This window comes from Pocillopora damicornis, chromosome 10 (assembly GCF_964200805.1).
Source record: "Pocillopora damicornis chromosome 10, jaPocDami1.2, whole genome shotgun sequence".
NCBI lineage: Eukaryota > Metazoa > Cnidaria > Anthozoa > Scleractinia > Pocilloporidae > Pocillopora > Pocillopora damicornis.
Window position 1 is genome coordinate 22718164 of NC_142679.1, and position 17500 is coordinate 22735663.

General features: G+C 37.5%; 1 protein-coding gene across 1 annotated transcript; it reads left to right on the top strand.

Moving 5' to 3' along the window:
- The first annotated feature begins 344 nt into the window (after positions 1–344).
- Positions 345–17500, top strand: LOC113671583 (uncharacterized). Its single transcript, XM_089185628.1, has 15 exons — positions 345–437; positions 4162–4418; positions 4612–4732; positions 5285–5407; positions 5521–5643; positions 5969–6091; positions 6659–6952; positions 8173–8475; positions 9789–10073; positions 10965–11278; positions 11689–11830; positions 12302–12630; positions 12883–13024; positions 13835–14344; positions 15252–17500. Exons 1-15 carry the CDS (start codon positions 374–376, stop codon positions 15566–15568), a joined length of 3447 nt encoding a protein of 1148 aa, XP_089041754.1. The 5' UTR covers positions 345–373; the 3' UTR covers positions 15569–17500.

Genomic DNA, 17500 nt, shown 5'->3' on the forward strand with positions numbered 1-17500 from the left:
ATACATAGTTAAATAATAGAATAGAATATTTAACCTGTTTCTGTAACAAAGCCTCCAGTAGGTCCCTTGAAAAAATTTGAATATTTTGGGCATGGGTAATTATAACCTGAAGTCAAAACACACTGTTATATCCGCTGGGATGGTTGTGTGTGGTTATATAAAACCTCATCTTTATAGATATGGTTAATTATTCGCTTGCACAGAGACAAGTCGGTTGCTATGGTGACAATCTCCCGCGGAAAGTAATAAGTGTAGAGTATTTGAACGCATATTTAACTACGGCTGTCTCAATTTGTCTGATGTTCCTCGGCATAAAGTTGAAAAAACTCACTTAAACTGTTCGTTGGAATTATATCGGGCGTTTTGTGGGAACATGCTGTTTGTTTTCTACTGCTTTGTTCTCACCGTTTTGGCTTCTCTAATACCAGAAGGACAAGGTGAGATTTTCCAACGGTTATGTCTTAGCTCATGTTTGAGTACTATTTAAAAGTTTACCGAATCTTTATGTTACATTTTTATCATCCTTACAAACATAACTAAGCCTTGAGATATCCACACAAACTTCTTCCCGAAATATTTAAGAAAATAAACCAATTTTGACCAAGTTTCGCTCTAGATAGGCATAAGACAACACTCATATTTTATAAGAAGTTCAGAATTAAAATTCTAGTGAACATGAGTTTTAGGAAAGTTTTACTTCAAAATAATTAATCAGGTCTCTGCAATGTTTTCCATAAACGTTCTCGACTTTTTGATGCGGCACAAAGGATAAGATGACTACAGGCAGATCTTCGAATTCTAAAACAAGTGGAAAGTCTTGTTGAACTCAACTGAAATGGCTCGGCTGGATCAAATGAAAACTTGACACAAAAGTACAACCTTTCAAGTTATGTAATATAGTCTTTCGACTATAACGTTTCGGGGAAAAGAATTAAAAAGAAAAGAAAGAGCAACAGAGCTTTTTACTTTGGGATGAAACATGTTATTTACATCAAAACTTGGCCCTTTTAGTAAAATCTGGCTCTAAAGTTGATCCTTAAGTTGATTCAAATATTACAATCCTATAAAATGAGGACTTTGTGGATTGCGGGGAGCCTCTGCAGAAAGGAAGTTGTACATGTATATATACATACATACACACATACAATCATTATACTTCCTAAAAAGGGCTTTTCAACCCAAAGAGGTGGCTCTCACGGAAAAAAATTTGTTAAACAAATTTTACGCAGTCCTTTTTGATCAAAATTTAGATTGTTGACCGTCCACTCGTGGAGTTTCTCAGAGTATTTAATTTTCAAAAATACTGCCGTCAGGTTTTAAGTTTCTAAAAGCACGAGAACAAAGGTGGCAAACACCACCTTGCTTTGCAAATGTGACACGAGTCTCGAAACAGACCGTTTTTATACTATCTGCTATCAAAGCAACTTTAATTTGGTCGGTTTCACTGTGAGCTAAGAACAGGTTTTCAAAACCTTGCAAGAGCAAATCTGCCAGTTATTTCATGCAATAATGAGCACGAGATTTTGACGAACTCAGGCAAAATAAATGAATGTCCATCGTCCGCGTCAGTATGGCGAAATTAGATCGAAAATTATTTTAAAACAGTGACGTCAGCTCATTTTAATGATCACAAAAATATTTTAACGCTTTTTTGCTTTGAAGGAAATAAAAGTGTTTGATTGTATTTTTCGAATACAGGAAAGTAAGTAGCTTAATGTAGATTCTGTCTGATGGAAAACCACGGACGTGTTCCCTACAAAGGATGTATTTGTGAAAAGGAATTCATCATTAATTGATGCAGACATCTTGTTTTGACTGACATGAAAATTTTTCCTCAGGCTCGATATTCAACACCTAGCTTTGAGTCCTCACTTTCGCTTAGTGCAGTAAATTTAAAAGGAAAATTTATTCTTACAGTTTATCGTACCATCAACACCAATCTAGATAATAAAGTTGTCCATCGAAAACGGAAACTTTCGAAAACACACTCTTAAAGAAGATGACGTGAAAATGCAGACTTTACCCCATGGCTTGAACGAAAAATTCCAGAAAAACCAATTTGACAAAAAACCGTTTGTACAGCATGCGGCGTCGTATTTCTTATCGCTTTTCAAGTTTTGTTGTCAATTACTACTTGCACATCAAATTCTTAAAAGCAGTCGCATGATTCCTTTCATCGTATTTCTATTTCACTCGACCAAAATGTAACATTTTAGGATTTATTGTTCCTGTTATACTCAATTACGCCTTCATAATACTCATGCTCGAGGGTAAATTTCAGTCAGTTCGCCGGCCTAGCTATTGTTAATGCACACCATGGATGTAAAACTTTTGTTATATTTTTAGAGATAAAAGCTAGGATCTAAATAGTATGAAAAGGGTTGGTAAAAAAGTTCTTAATATACAGAATGAATTATACCTCAGCGAGTTTAATCATCTCTCGCTTTGCTTTCATAAATATATGTTATTTGCCGGCTGGGAGGTCCGTATGGTGAAAAACTGTGACCGAGGTCTTGAAAATACTGCCCGAGGCCGTAGGCCGAGGGCAGCGTTTTCAAGACCGAGGTCACAGTTTTTCACCATACGGACCGACCCTTAGACGGTAAATAACATGTTTATTGTTTTTAAACTTGACGAAATTCTTTCCGAAAGAACCCGAATGATTTAGGGCTGTAAATACGGCAAGATCTTCCATAAACTGAACAATTTTTGAGCGAGTAAATGGTAGTTAAAGTAGAGGTGATGCAAATTTAAGAGAGATGCCTCAGCGAAACATTTTCATTTCCGTAACGATAAAGGTGATTTAAAAGGCTTCCAAACAAACTTTGAAACATTATTTTTACAAGTATCTGTCACAATTTGACACCTGTCAATTAGAGAGCGCGTAAGAAAAAAAATGCGTAAGAACATTTGAAAAACAACGGAACTAGTTTGGCAAGGACTGTCACGACAATGTTTTCTTCAAAATCAGTCAATGATCTAACGGAAAGTATTATTCACTCTCATCGACGATTCATTCATGTACGAAGATTTACCTCTGTTCATTAAGTAAACGGCGAGGAAAGTAATTGTGAGTAAATTCAATTTTTTATTTTGAAGTTGTGAGAGTTTGCTCGTTTGTTTGCTGCAATGGCTTGTGTAAATCTGGTCTTTCCTTCACAAAAACTAAATTCGAACGGCACACTCCAACGAGACACAAGGGAATTTAATGCGACCTTTTCTCAAAACATCAGTCCTTCAGTTTCTCTTGTGCAATTTGCGGTACAAATGTCCAAATCGAACGGAACTGGAAAGACTCACCGGGAGCGTATATTTGTCGTAAAACTTAAATTAAAACTTCGCTCTCTCTTTCACTACGAACAAATTGCTCGAGAAAATTCAGATATTAAATGAATGAAAGTTCCATCGTTCAGTTTAACTGTAACCAAATACCTCACGTTTTAACTTTCTGGGTACTTTTTGTGAACGATTAAAATTAATTGCAGACGGTTTTTAGGCCGCTTGTCAACCAACGTAATGACAATATTGTTTATACAAATTCATTCTGAAACCATTATTTTTCTGTCAACCAAAGTGATTTGAGAGAGAGAAAAGAGAGGATTCATAAGTTATTTATCGGCTTAAGGTAGTGACCGACGTGTTTGTTTAAAAATACTGCCCAGCCGGAAAACGAGATGTATTTATGAAAAATGACAACGAAAGTTGGGATGTACTCGGCGACTCACGAAAGTGCTACCGTGGCCCGTGGGCAGAGATAGGAAAATACTGACCGGGTAAAGAACCAATCAGATTGCAGGATTCGTTACCGTGCCCTCTAAAAAAACAATAATACTCAGCATGGTCGAAATCTGCAGTCACGCTACATAACAATTAACACCATCATTTCGTGATAGATACGAATTACTCTACGGGTTGATAGTAGACTTCAGCGTCGATTTATCGATCGCTCATAATAAGTGATCGCATAAAAAAGAAGTTAGAAATGCCTCTATCATTCAGAACAATATTTAAAATCACTCGACTGGTGTTATACGCAAGGCAGAAAACCAAAATTCAAATTAGAGCAATGATTCAGGAGTAACACTGCTGTAAAGTTCCAGTTTAAATAAAAGTTCCTAGTACCACAAAGCAACTTTCTAACTTAGTAGATTCTTTCTCTAGGCAATTGCCGCAATTTAAAGTTTACCAGTTTTCCTAAACTTGGCTTCCGGTTGGAGAATCACACGGTTCGAACAATTGACGTCGTTAACGAAGATCTCTGCATGTTTCAATGCTACCTGGAACCTGACTGCGTCAGTTATAACTTCTGTGCGATAAAACAGTCGTCTGGAAAACACAAGTGCGATCTGAATAACGCGACTATTGAACACGATCAAGACCTGGTGGAAAACGATAGTTGTGTTTACCGCGGAGCAGAGGTGAGGATGAACTCTATGGGCTGAAAGTAATATTCATTGTCCGAGAAAGCTTTAATACCGGACCAAGGGATACCCTAGCCTCCCTAACCCGTTAATTTTACCCGCTTGCAACGGAACAAATGAACACATTCAAGGAAACTATCATGCCTGCAAAAATATCATTTAAAATTTATCTCTTCCTTTCCTTCCTTAGAATGCTTGTAAGCAAAATCCTTGCAAGAATAACGCAACATGCCAAGCTGGGTTTACAGATAGGGACTATCAGTGTTTGTGTGTTAATGGATCTGGATTTAAAGGCCATGATTGTGATGAGGGTAAGGAATCTTATATTTTTATTTAGGCAGAAACGTAATGTATAATTGATAAGCTCTGCACGCATCTCCCTCACATTGAAGTTCTCTTAGGTGATTGGGCAGACTTATTTGAAAGGGATGAGTACCGAACAATCGCGAACACCTCAGTAGTTTGATAGTCACAGAAAATCGCTGGTGAAAGCCTTTGCCTTTCATGGCTTGCGAGAATAATAATCCAGAATGGCACAAGTTATTAAAAATACAAAAGAGGACTTACATACGAACAACTCTGTTGCTTCTCATGGTTCATCTTGGAAAGGGAATTTTCAATCATTTTTGTTTTTTAACTCATTCAGTCTCAATTTTCTTTAGGGCGGTTTCTTACCCACCATCTACGCGAACAGTCTGTAATCTCTCGGTTTCCTTTCTTACGAAGCGAATGTCAATAAAACTGAGTACAAAGTTTACGCAAAGATCAGACGTGATCCCATGTCAAGATAAAGACATAAAACAATGAAAATCTTTAAGCAGACAAACTCAGATAAAGTCCATCGTCTTCTTTTCCTCTTATAGACATAGACGAGTGCTTTTCCGGTAAACATAGCTGTGAGGGTAATACCACGTGCAATAACACCTTTGGATCGTACTCATGCAAGTGCAAGAAAGGATATCAGGGAAATAACAAAAACTGTACAGGTAAGTATTCTTATCTGACAACAGGAAACGTTCACGTGAATACGAAAATTCGTGCAGCCAAAGCAAGTCAAAATAACCTTCACATTCTAATGATATTCATTTTGTTGTCTCAGACATAGATGAGTGTTTGAACGGAACACACGGTTGTGATGTGAATGCTGAGTGTAACAATACCCTGGGATCTTATAAGTGCACGTGTAAAGAAGGATTTCAAGGAAATGGAACCAAATGCACAGGTAACTAGTTCCGACATATTCATACTCCGTCTTTAACCTTCAGTTTTTCAGGTTAGTTAGAAAAACGGTCTAATTTGAATTATTTTCCTTTTCGAGTTCTTGTTCTAGATGAGTGTATGAACTGAACACACGACTGTGATGTAAATACTAAGTATAACAATATCCTGAGGTCTTAAATTGCACGTTTAAAGATCGAATTAAAGGAAATGGAACCAACTGCACACGTAATCAGTTGCAACATACCATACTCTCTATTTTGTCGATGATACCTGTCATGTGACAGAAAGGAATGACCAGAAAACAGAACTGTTTTTTGTTGATTTAGATACCAACGAATGCACTATGGGAAATCACGACTGTGATGTGAATGCTGAGTGTAACAACACCTTGGGATCTTATAACTGCACCTTTGAAGATGGATATGAGGGAAATGGAACCAAATGCACAGGTCAGTCAGAAGCCAAGGTACCAAACAATGTTTTCACAATAAAAAAAGTCAAACCAATTGATGTAAACTTGGCTGCATTAGACATGAAGCGAAGTATCGGCGATGTGTAAGTTATCGGTTGAACAGACGCCGGCACGAGACTAACAAAATTGCAGGGTGACTCAGAATTTTTTCTTCATCTTAGGCTCGTGACAAGACAAAAAAACATCTTTCTTAATTCTTTACCGAGCTCAAAGCTTGCCATCTCTACTATTTCTATCAACAAAACATTACGTTATCGACATTGCTGATCCCAGTAGTATGCAAGACGCGTGTCATATGAACTTCGTAATAATTCTCGCTCATCATAAAGTCTTTGTGGCTCAGTGGTAGAGCATCGGAGAGCAAATCTTAAGGTCTGAGGTTCGATTCCTCAAGGGGACTCAGAATTTTTTCTTTGTCCCACGCTCGTGACAAGACGAAAAACATATTTCTTAACATTGCAGGGTGCTCTGCAAATGAACATTATTCCAAAATTTTTGGCGCATTGATAGTGCCGTTTGTTTTTTGTTTTCCTCCTTTATTCAGAGAAAATATGGTCTGTTATCATTTGCGAGGGAGAAAAAAGGACCATAAGTTGTGAAAATGACCAAAGAACTATCGACGTTGTGGATGCAACTTATGGTAGACTGGACTCAAACACTTGTAACCAGACCAAAGTTAACAATACAAACTGCAGAGCTAAGAACTCTCTTGTCATTGTGCGGATGAAGTGCAACGAAGAAGCTAGTTGCGAGCTGCATCCAGTTAATTCAGTTTTTAGTGATCCATGCCCTGGCACATTTAAATACTTGGAAGTCAAATACAAGTGTGTCAATTTAGGTTAGTAGCTATAGTTATTGTTGCATGCTCTGAACTGTGCTACCATTTGGGACGCATTTGTTTTAGAGTTGCATTAGGCGCTAGATCACGCGTCCATTTTCAGTCGAGGGCGTATTAAAAAAAAAAGGGGAAAGAGGCAATCGCCAATATAGTTAGTATTCAAATATTTAATCTTTTCATGAATTCATATCTTTACACTTTCATCAAAGACATGGCGGATAACAATTCATTTGGTTCCAGAGTTTCAGTTTTATTTTCTCTCGAGTGGCGCCCGCCAAAGGGATAGATTTTATGCACAAAGGAAGAAGTTCTGAGCTGCTATCTAGTCGGTGAATCCTGGTTGGATCACGTGTGAACAAAAGGAGTACAAATAAGTTTCAAGCGATATGCAGAAAAATTCAATATTAGCATGCTAGACCATTTTCTGCATAAATGGTGAGATAAAAAATTTCAATTTAATAATTCTGGATTGCACCTTCGTGTATGTTGTTGATGAGCACTGCTGCCGAACTAGAAGCGAATGAAAATTTAGAGGTAACCTCAGTCTTTACTCCTGGTAAATCATTCAGTAGCACTACGAGAGAGACTCATTATATACATTTAAATGGTAAATTAGATACTGCAGAGGCGGGCCAACGGAAAAATAACGCATTAAATCACTAACCTTCTGCATCAGACAAACAAAAAGAAGGAAAAATCTTAGGAGATCCAACTCCATCAGAGGACAGTTGGCTGGAGATAGAGACCCCGATAAGCCAGTTCAAAAAGGGGATTCGCGACCCTTCAGAAGGCGCCAAAGACCAAGAGAAATTTTCTCTCTCGCCTCAAAATACAAAACACTAAGAGACTGAGAATTAGAGCTAGATTCCTTTTTCAATAAATACTTGTCAGGAAGTAGCTCTAAATCCTAAAGAAAAGACACTCCTTTGTCAGGAGATCCTTAGGTTTTCTTAATGCTCTCGCACCTCTTTTTATTACTTTATTTATCTTTTCATCCGCCGTTGAAATCTGTGATCATTATTCCCAAGACTAAAAGAAATTTAAGTTTAAAGATAGACGGGATGATCACAATTCCGCTTTTATTACAGGAAGAATTCGTAATTAAATATTTCACAAGATACCTGAGAGTGTGTGTCCATAAATGGTAGAAGAAAATCATACTAAGAATAGTGACTTTCTCACTCAAGGTTTGACGAAAACTTTGAAACTTTATTTAATAGCATCAAATCGCTACGAGTCAATTGGTTGCTTCAAAGACGATACAACCAGTCCTGCCATAGAAACATTGGAAGGAAAAGATGATATCTTGGATGGTAACTACTCAACAAGGAATGATTCCATCGACAAATGCTTTCGTGCTGCCGAGAGGCAAAGATTTCACATCTTTGCTGTTCAGGATGGTGGACGATGCCAAGCCAGTCCTTCGGCCATAAAGACTTTCCACAAGTATAACCAACCATCGCAAAAATGTCCGTCTGGTGGTAAAGGGGGAAAGCAAATCAATCATGTCTATTACATTAAGGGTAAGAGTGTTATAAACATTTTATACCAAGTTATCCATGCTACAACCGCAGTACCTCGCAAGGCTAGAATTATGGATCCCCGTGATTTGGATTTAGTTGCCCTAAAAAGCTTTGCAAATATTTCCGTATAACCCCATACTTTTCTTAAACAAAGCACCAGTATTATTTATGCTGCTGTTTTCTTTTAAAAGAAGTCTGTGCATATCGAAATATTATGTTCTAAGAAAATCTTGCTAAAGCCTCTGTTTTATTAAAATTTGCTTAAATTTAAGGCGAATTGTCGCTTATACACCCATTTTATGTGATGGGTGATGGTGGAACACGATTTCATTTTAATTATGTGGATAGGCGTTTCTTTGTGTTTTGTGGGAGCAATCATTTGCGTTTCGAGAAGACCACGACTTCTGCAGAGAACTGCTTTTTGCATACTTCGCTTGCAGCAGACCTACCACTGAATTCTATTCGAAATCTTTGTGGGGGGAATTTTCTGATGACCCAAGGGAACTGACAGAGCAAAATCAATCGAAAACCCTACTCGTATCAATTCCCTACTTACTGGAACTTTTTCATTTTTGGATTGAAAGGTAGTAGAATTTTGGACCGTTTTTTTTCTTCTCTGAATTCTTTTCTGCAAGACGTTTCTAGTGCAGATCAAGAAAAATTCGAAAATTCGAAAAAATGTAAACAAAGTGGAACTACAAACCTACCCCTCCCCTGACCCAAAATTAACTCAAGCTGGTTATCAGTTGACTGTGATTGGGGCTAGGGGAGGGGTAGGTGCGAAGTTCCTTAGATCAAGACTGACATTGATCCAGACTATGAATGGCAAAATAAAATACAAATGCGAATAATGTTTCTTGAAGCGTAAAAGTGTCAAAATCAAGGCTTGTTCGAAAATGTCTAAATGAATTTTTAATTTGTTGAAAAGAACACTTCAGTGCCCTCTGAAGTGGATACGGGACGACTTCAGATGATTCCTTTAAAAAAAAAATTTATCGAGCAATTTGTTTTAACTTTCCTTGAATGTTCCCCACTGTTGTCTTTCATAAACTACAATAAAAAAATATAGGTTATCGTGCTTCTTATCTCTTCGTTCTTCGCTCTGACGAAGGGCTAACGCTCGAAACTTAAGCTTGAAACTCTTTACAGCGACCAGTATACGTTAACAACTTGGTTGACAGTACCAGATCACCTCGTTATACTCTCCCACCGACGTAGTACCACAATTTCTTTAGAAATCTACCTCCTGTTTATTTACAGTCTAGTTGATAGTTACAATGTTGTACAGCTTTGCTTGCTGTTTACTCTTTCAGGACATAAAAGTGTTGGATGCTTCGAATCGCCTGGTACGAGTCGTTTAACCCATAATATGACTGGGTCCGATCCTATCTTGAATGGAATTTACCCTGCACAGCCTGGGAGCTTCATTTCAAAGTGCGCAGTGGCTGTTATTAGAGCAGGTTACGGGTTATTTGCAGTTGAGAATAATGACACGTGTTCAGCAATTGCTGCTACACCGCAGAAAATTAAAATGCGTCAGGAATCTAAGAAGTGTGGTCTTGAGCACACCAACGCATTTCAGTTTTACACCATCAAAGGTAATTTTAAAGAACGGATAAACCCGGATAAGCTGTCTGTTACGAGCATCTTTTATAGAGCACCTTTCGGTCGCGGAGCTGAGCATCGCTGGTAGCGGCAAAAAACTGGTTTATTCCACCATATTGATATTTTCTTCAAAATGATATCTCCCCGCTCATAAAGTTTTGATACGCATGCCAAGTGTTAAAGTGTCACTATTGAATTCGTTTTCTAAGGTTCAGGAAATTCGTTAATAAGCTAACTGTGCAAGCATCATAGGTAAAAAGTAGCCTTGCGTAATTCCCAAAAAATCAAGCTTTTACATGTTATTGGGAATTTTTTGAAAGACCTTTACCTTTAAGGTTGATTAAGCATTATTCTAGTCACGTTCGTTGAATGAGCCAGTAGACACGTTTTCGTACTACATTTAAACCAATATCTAATTGTTTATCATGAGTGAGCGATATTATCACACCGCTTTAAAAACGTTCGTCCCTTTTGGATTCATATCAACTCAATTCGAATAAAGGATGAATGTCATCACTTAATCCAACAACTGGTTGAAAAAATAATTAAAACGAGGTTTCTATATATTGTGGGCTTTCAAAGTTTTATGTGAGAAAATGCTTGATAACATCAATGAAGAGATCTGATGCCCTTGATCTGTTAAAATGGAAGATTGTACATCAAGCTCCTCGCAACAACGTTTACTCACAAACATGTAAACAGTATTAAGGAGATATTTTCTCATTAAAAAACTACACCTGATGTGGAAAGAAGCCAAAACGTACTCAGATTATGTAAAATGGAAAATATCTACCAATGGCGTGTGAGCAATTTCAGGTATATTAAGGTGTTACGACTATCTTTCTTTATTTGGTAATTTTAGATTTCCTTTCGTTTTAAAATAGATTTACGTTGTCAAGGAACACTTGGTATGGAAAGTGGTTTAATCACCGATGAGCAGATAAGTTTCTCATTCCAAGAAAAGAATAACACGAAAGTTTTAAGATTACATCACACAAGGAAATCTCGGAGAGCTTATGTGGAGGATTCTAACCAGTGGCTTCAGCTCGATCTCAGAGCTCAAAACACTGAAGTAACACGAGTATCAACACAGGGATCCCATCAACATAACAAATGGGTGAAAAAGTACAAGCTACAATACAGCAACTATGGAGTGAGATTTCAAAACTACACGGAACAGGGACAAACCATATCAAAGGTAAAACTGATCAGAGGCGACAAAGGGTTCTAAAACACGAGCTGCTTATCGTACACAAAGCCAAGTTCATGAGTCGGCAGTTATTTAATACAATTGTTACGATGTATGAAAATTTCATTCATTTACCATTTTCTTTGCTCGGGTACAAATCTCATCTATGCAGTTTTTGATTAACCTTAGATATATATTTGTAGAAAAAGTTCGACTTAATTTTACCGTACGGCGGTATGGGATAAATTTCATGAATCAAATCGCTCGTGAGATATTTCACGGTTTACCTAGCGAGAAACAATGCATATTATAATTAAATGGCTTTTGTTAAAAAAGATTCTTATTTATTCAAGACGGGCACGTACCGCGCATTTTAAATAAAAACACTCAACATTTATTTCACATCTTTTATGATGCAGGAATTTGACGGAAACATAGATCAGAACAGTGTTGTTTATCATGACCTGAACCCACCAATCACAGCAAGGTACATACGTTTTCTACCTGTGGAGTGGAATGACGAGATATCAATGAGAGTGGAACTGTATGGATGCGTCAAAGGTAAGGAAATGGCTTTCCTCTAAAGCTGATAATCATTGTACCTTACCGGCTTATTAAATAACCTGAGTAATTGATAATGTTTTGTGCTGGATCCAATTAAAGATCCTTTGGTCAAGAAAAACTAGATGAAGGTAATGAAAATTAGAAGTTAAATCAGCCAAACTAAGACGTAAGTAACTATCAAAAGCAGTGACTGGTGTGTCCAGAATTTTCTTCAATCAAACAAAACTGTAGACAGTTTTTTTCTAATAAGCTTGAGATAGAAAAGGACACCGCTATACTGTTGATCTGATCATAGGAGCTCTTAAAGGTTCTTCATTTCGTTGAAAGTTTCTGTAATTATATTAACCACATTTTTGAGGTTAATGTAATCTACGCTTGATTAATTGTTTCATGATCTTATAGCTACTTTTAATCCGCTGCCGTAGATAAGTTATATTTGTAAAAGGCTTGCGAACCTTTCGTAAACAGAATGTGGAAGATTTCTCGGCATGCAAAGCGGTGAAATCTCTGACGGACAGTTAAGCGCCTCTTCAGAGAGAGACTCTAACCACTCCGCCACTAAGAGCAGACTTCATGTTGTAAATCCTGACAGAGAGGGATCTTGGGCAGCTGCAAAGAATGATACGGATCAGTGGCTCCAAGTTGATCTGGTTATTCTGCACACTAAAGTGACACGTGTGGCAACACAAGGAAGTAATGGACACCAGGGGGAGTGGGTTACAAAGTACAATCTACAGTACGGCAACGATACAGAAAGGTTTTACAATTATACAGTCCCAGGACAAAACAAAACGAAGGTAAAATTGATTTCTTGTGTATTGATTCCCGTTTAAACAGGAAAAGAAGTATTTATGGATCACCATGGGCAGGGATTTTGCAAATGCACCGCCAGTAATAATTGTATGATATTGAGGCCCTAGAGAGGCACGATTAGAGGAATGGTGTATGAATGATTTGTGGGGCTGTTTTCACATCGTAATAACTGATATTCATGAAATTAATTCTTATCAAAGATTTAATGGAAAACCTCTTATGTTGTTAATTCAAAGGTTTTTGCTGGAAACATGGATCAGAATACCATGGTTTATCACGACCTTAACCCACCAATAACAGCGCGTTACATTCGATTTAAACCAGTGGAGTGGCAGGACTGGATGTCAATGAGGGTAGAACTGTATGGCTGTGTACAAGGTAAGGCCTGAATAACAGTTACGATTGAGCGGTACCTCTCGTAACGAGTAATTCATGCCAGATAATACTTCATTTCCTGTTCAAAAGCGAGCGCTTGGGTATTGTCTGCCGTGTGTCATCTCAATCAAAATCGAGCTGCTACAAGTTGACGCGAGTTTTCTAGACCAATAACAGGGCGAAGTAAGGCAAAACCAATTCAATCCCGGAAAACTTGCTATAATGATATGAAAATTGCTCTGCATAGCATTTTTCAATCGACTTATCAGCTTTGGTCACATGGAGTTCCTTTCTTCTTCACTTTCCTCTTTTCACTGTCACGTGTGATCGCCGAACCACAAACTGGAATAATTTGACGAGAAAAACTACTCTTATTATGGGAATGGGAAGGAAACTTTTTCTTCTCTTAAGATTTTTAGACTCCTCAACAACAAAACCTGGTGATGGCTCAACCGCACAGTTTATGAAAGTATCATGCCGCTACTCAAAAAAAAAACATTTTGATTCAGGTCGGCAATCAATATCTTATTGCTGAATGTAATCCTTAAATGCATTGAAGTAAGTCAATGCCCGAATATCAAGGATTTCTACCTTCTAAAAGTACAATCGTGAGCAAGCTTCGGAAAATGCACAGTACGAGTTGTTCGAACACTCTAAGTGACTGATGTTTTTATTTCATTTTTTTTTTCGGTGATTCAATAATTTATGTAGCTGTAAGAACATTTTCTCAGTAATGGCACCATTGGAAATGGCAACGAAAATTTTGACAATCTCTCTCTAACAACATTTCTTTTATTGTGTGTTTTTATGCAGGATTTACAGCTGTGTTTACAAATCTTGGAAAGACTGGACTAGAGGGTCCAAAGTCGATTGGTTGTCATTACAAAGATCAAGACCATGACGGACAAGTAACAGTGTCCAGTGGTATTCAACTGTGGACTGTGCCACGCACTGGTAAATACAGAATAGAAGCAATAGGAGCTTCAGGGGGGTACAGTGAGGACAGTTTTATCAAAACCGGAGGAAGAGGGGCACGAATGATTGGAAACTTTGATTTGACCAAAGATGAGATCATTCATGTACTTGTTGGTCAAAAAGGGGAAAAAGGGAATGAAAACCCAAAAAATGCCGGAGGTGGAAGAGGTACATTTGTAGTGAGAGAAAACAACATTTCCTTAATCATAGCTGGAGGTGGAGGGGGAATTAAAAAGATATCAGAACAACATCCAGGGTGTGATGCGTCCAAAAACAAAACAGGAAATGCAGGGAACAAGTGGCCATTGGGGACAGGAGGAAGTAATGGACATGGAGGAAAAACGAGTAGTCAATCTGAAGGTAAGCGGAGAAAGAAGATAAAAAAAAACAATCATTGTGTTCAATTCATCAGGACAGGAAGACAACAGTAAGATTTATCAGAACTTAATTATTGAAATTACTAATTCTAACTTTAAAGTTTTTCTTTTCTCGGGGGCACCTCTTAGAATATTCAAAGTTCAACTGAGTTTTCCGTTCAGTTTTAAAAACCGTACACATTTATTTACCACCGATCCGTCGATATGCATACGCATCACTTTATTTACATTTGTCTTGTCCTGATAAGCTTTTAATAATAATAATAATAATAATAATAATAATAATAATTTATTTCTTATAGAGCGCTATCTACAATGGCAGATCAATAGCGCTTTACAATTAGTGTCTCTAAATACTAAAATCTCAACTAATTCAAAAAGTAATAACATATTACAGTTAACTTGGCTTTATACAATTCATAACTTAACCACTATTGAAAGAACTGCCTGAAAAGAAAAGTCTCAATTGAATTGAAGAGATCCGTCAATGGAGACTCGCTGACCTCTTTTCGCCAGATACGACCTAAACCATTCCAAAACGATTGACGAAGGGCTAACGCTCGAAACGTCAGCTTTTTTACCCTTTTCGGAGGCTAATTTACGTTTCCAACTCAGTTGTTTACACGAAATTACCCTCTTAGAATATCAATTTTCTAAAAAATCCTAAGGGTACATTCCTCGTGTACATTTCCTTTGTCCTGATAAGCTGTTCATTTTCTAGCAATTGACTACGCAACAGTATTTTTAAATAAGCTTCTAAAAATTGAGAAGCGTACTAAGTTGATAATATTGCGAATCGTCATTTAAACGTTCTCAAGTAAGAAATCAAATAGAAGCCATTTATGAGACAACTGCTTCTCGGTTTTCGTTTATTGTAGGTGGTGGCGGCGGCGGCGGTGGCTTCTACAGTAATGGACAAAGTGCTGGGAGCGGTGCTGGTCAAGGAGGTAAAGGATATCTTCAAGGAGGAAAGGGTGGAAATGGTAAGGGTGGGTTTGGAGGTGGCGGTGGTTTACGTGGAGGTAACCGTGGAGCTGGAGGCGGTGGAGGTTACTCTGGAGGAAATGGTGGAGCCAATAAAGAGTTTTCTTGTGGAGGAGGGGGTGGATCTTTTAACAGTGGGACAAATCAGCAGAATGAATGTTGTTTTAATAGGTATGGACATGGTAGAGTGATCATCACGTTTCTTCAGTGACATGCCCTTGGCAGCACTTTCTCTCACAAAAGAGGCTAATTCTGTTTTGAAGGCTGATTGTTGTCAGTCTTTAAACTCCGGAATTGAATAATATTTTGTTTAATATCGAGCACTTTAAATTGTTGGCCAAACGGTGCAACCTGAGGAATTAAAGTCATTTGTTTTTGAGTTCAGATTTTAGATTTACAAACATAGTTAAGGATCACGTCTGCCATAAAAACTGCTGTTTTTGTTCTTTTTCCGGCTCTTTTCTGAGCAATTTATCATATGCGCATGTGCAGCAATTGAGAACTAATTCACAAATAACATGCAGGTGATGAGGACTAGTAAGTATTCTGTGGAGAAAATGTTGTGAACATAGTGTTTCGTATTTTTCTGCACTTCAATCATTACACATATTTAAGAATGATTTTTAACTGACTACGAGGGTTTATCAATTCATTTTTCTCGATTAAGTCAAAACCAAACTCGATTTTCAATTTTAATACGATCAGTTAGACCCAGTATCTTTGTTTTTCCAGCCACTCTTCGGATGATGGCATTTTTTCGCACGACACAGATTGCAGTTTTACTGCCATTGGCGCTGGTTACAAATTATCCAAAAAACTTTTTATTTAATTTGGGATTTGTATGGCCTCATTTGTTGATTATCAACAGAATCCTCTATTTATAAATATTTTACCTTTGTTCTGGTTTTACAATAATACTCTTGATTCAATGTTTCAAAGCTTTCAATAACACCTTAGGTTGGAAAGATCCGGACAGTAGAAAACGAGAGCCGAAATATGGTGGCGAGGGCACAACTCTTACGCTTTGTGGTTTCACTGATAAATCTCAATGATTCGGTCTCGTTTCTCGAAATACGTGAAAGCAAAAGTAAGAATGGAAATCAAATATTATGTTATTCTTCGGTGTTCTGTTTCAAAACCACGTTTATTCATTGGACTGGGAATACTGATACGCCTACAGAGCGAACTGGTGCCGTAATAATTGGTGTTATAATTGAGTGTGTGACCAAAAAGGCTCTCAGTCTGACCACTGATCAGGGCTCACACTGGAGCAGAATTCTTTTGATAGCTTTCGCTGGAACTGTAAGTTAGATCGACTATGTGACGATCACGAACATAGTCGTATCTTGGTTGATATCATCAATTTATAATTAGTCATTAAATAACAAGCAGGGAATTAGGACTAGCTAGTATTTTAAAAAGAAACTATTGTGAATTCAGTTCTTCAGATTTCACGTGTCACATTATAGGAACGCTTTTCAATTGACTGTAAGGGTTTATCATGTAATCAATTTGTTTTTCTTTGTCAGCTCAAAACCACAAGGAATTTTCAATTTTCATTCTTAAAGTTTGACCCAGTATCCTTGTTTCCCCTCCCTTTGGGTCGTATTTTGCTGAGCATGAGACAGACTGCATCTTTTTTACCGCGACCGGCGCCGGATGCAAACTGTTCTCGAAAAGTGTGTTTTACTACTTTGCGATACGTTTGGTGTCTTATGGTTTTTATCATTGGAATACATCATTTTTTTATTATTTTAGTTTTGGTTTTAGGATTCCTAGTCAATTGAAAAGGGTTCAGCTTCACCTCTAGCGGAATCCTGTAAAGTGACTGAAAAAAATGGCCCAGGGTTGATGCCAAATTGTCGATGTGGCCTCTTTAAGTAATGTGTTTCCAGATGTTGATTAATTAGGTGGGAACTAACGAATTCTAAAATGAGATTCAGTCATTTAGGTTCTGTTTCCCTGTTCAGAAAGCAGTGTGTAAAAGTGGTTATATATGCTAAGGTGATGACATAAACTTAACTTTATTTACTTGTTAGATTAGTATGTTTTTGTCAACGTTTAGCGTAACTTTTTAGGAGGCTCTCAAGCTCTTCCTCATAAAAAGGAGAAGAAAGGTGTAATTGTAATAACAACTATCATT

Coding starts and splice junctions, on each gene's coding strand:
- LOC113671583 (XM_089185628.1), top strand. CDS start 374: ATGCTGTTTGTTTTCTACTGCTTTGTTCTCACCGTTTTGGCTTCTCTA. Junction 5,408..5,520: donor AAATAACAAAAACTGTACAG/GTAAGTATTCTT, acceptor TTGTTGTCTCAG/ACATAGATGAGTGTTTGAAC. Junction 10,074..10,964: donor TCAGTTTTACACCATCAAAG/GTAATTTTAAAG, acceptor GTTTTAAAATAG/ATTTACGTTGTCAAGGAACA.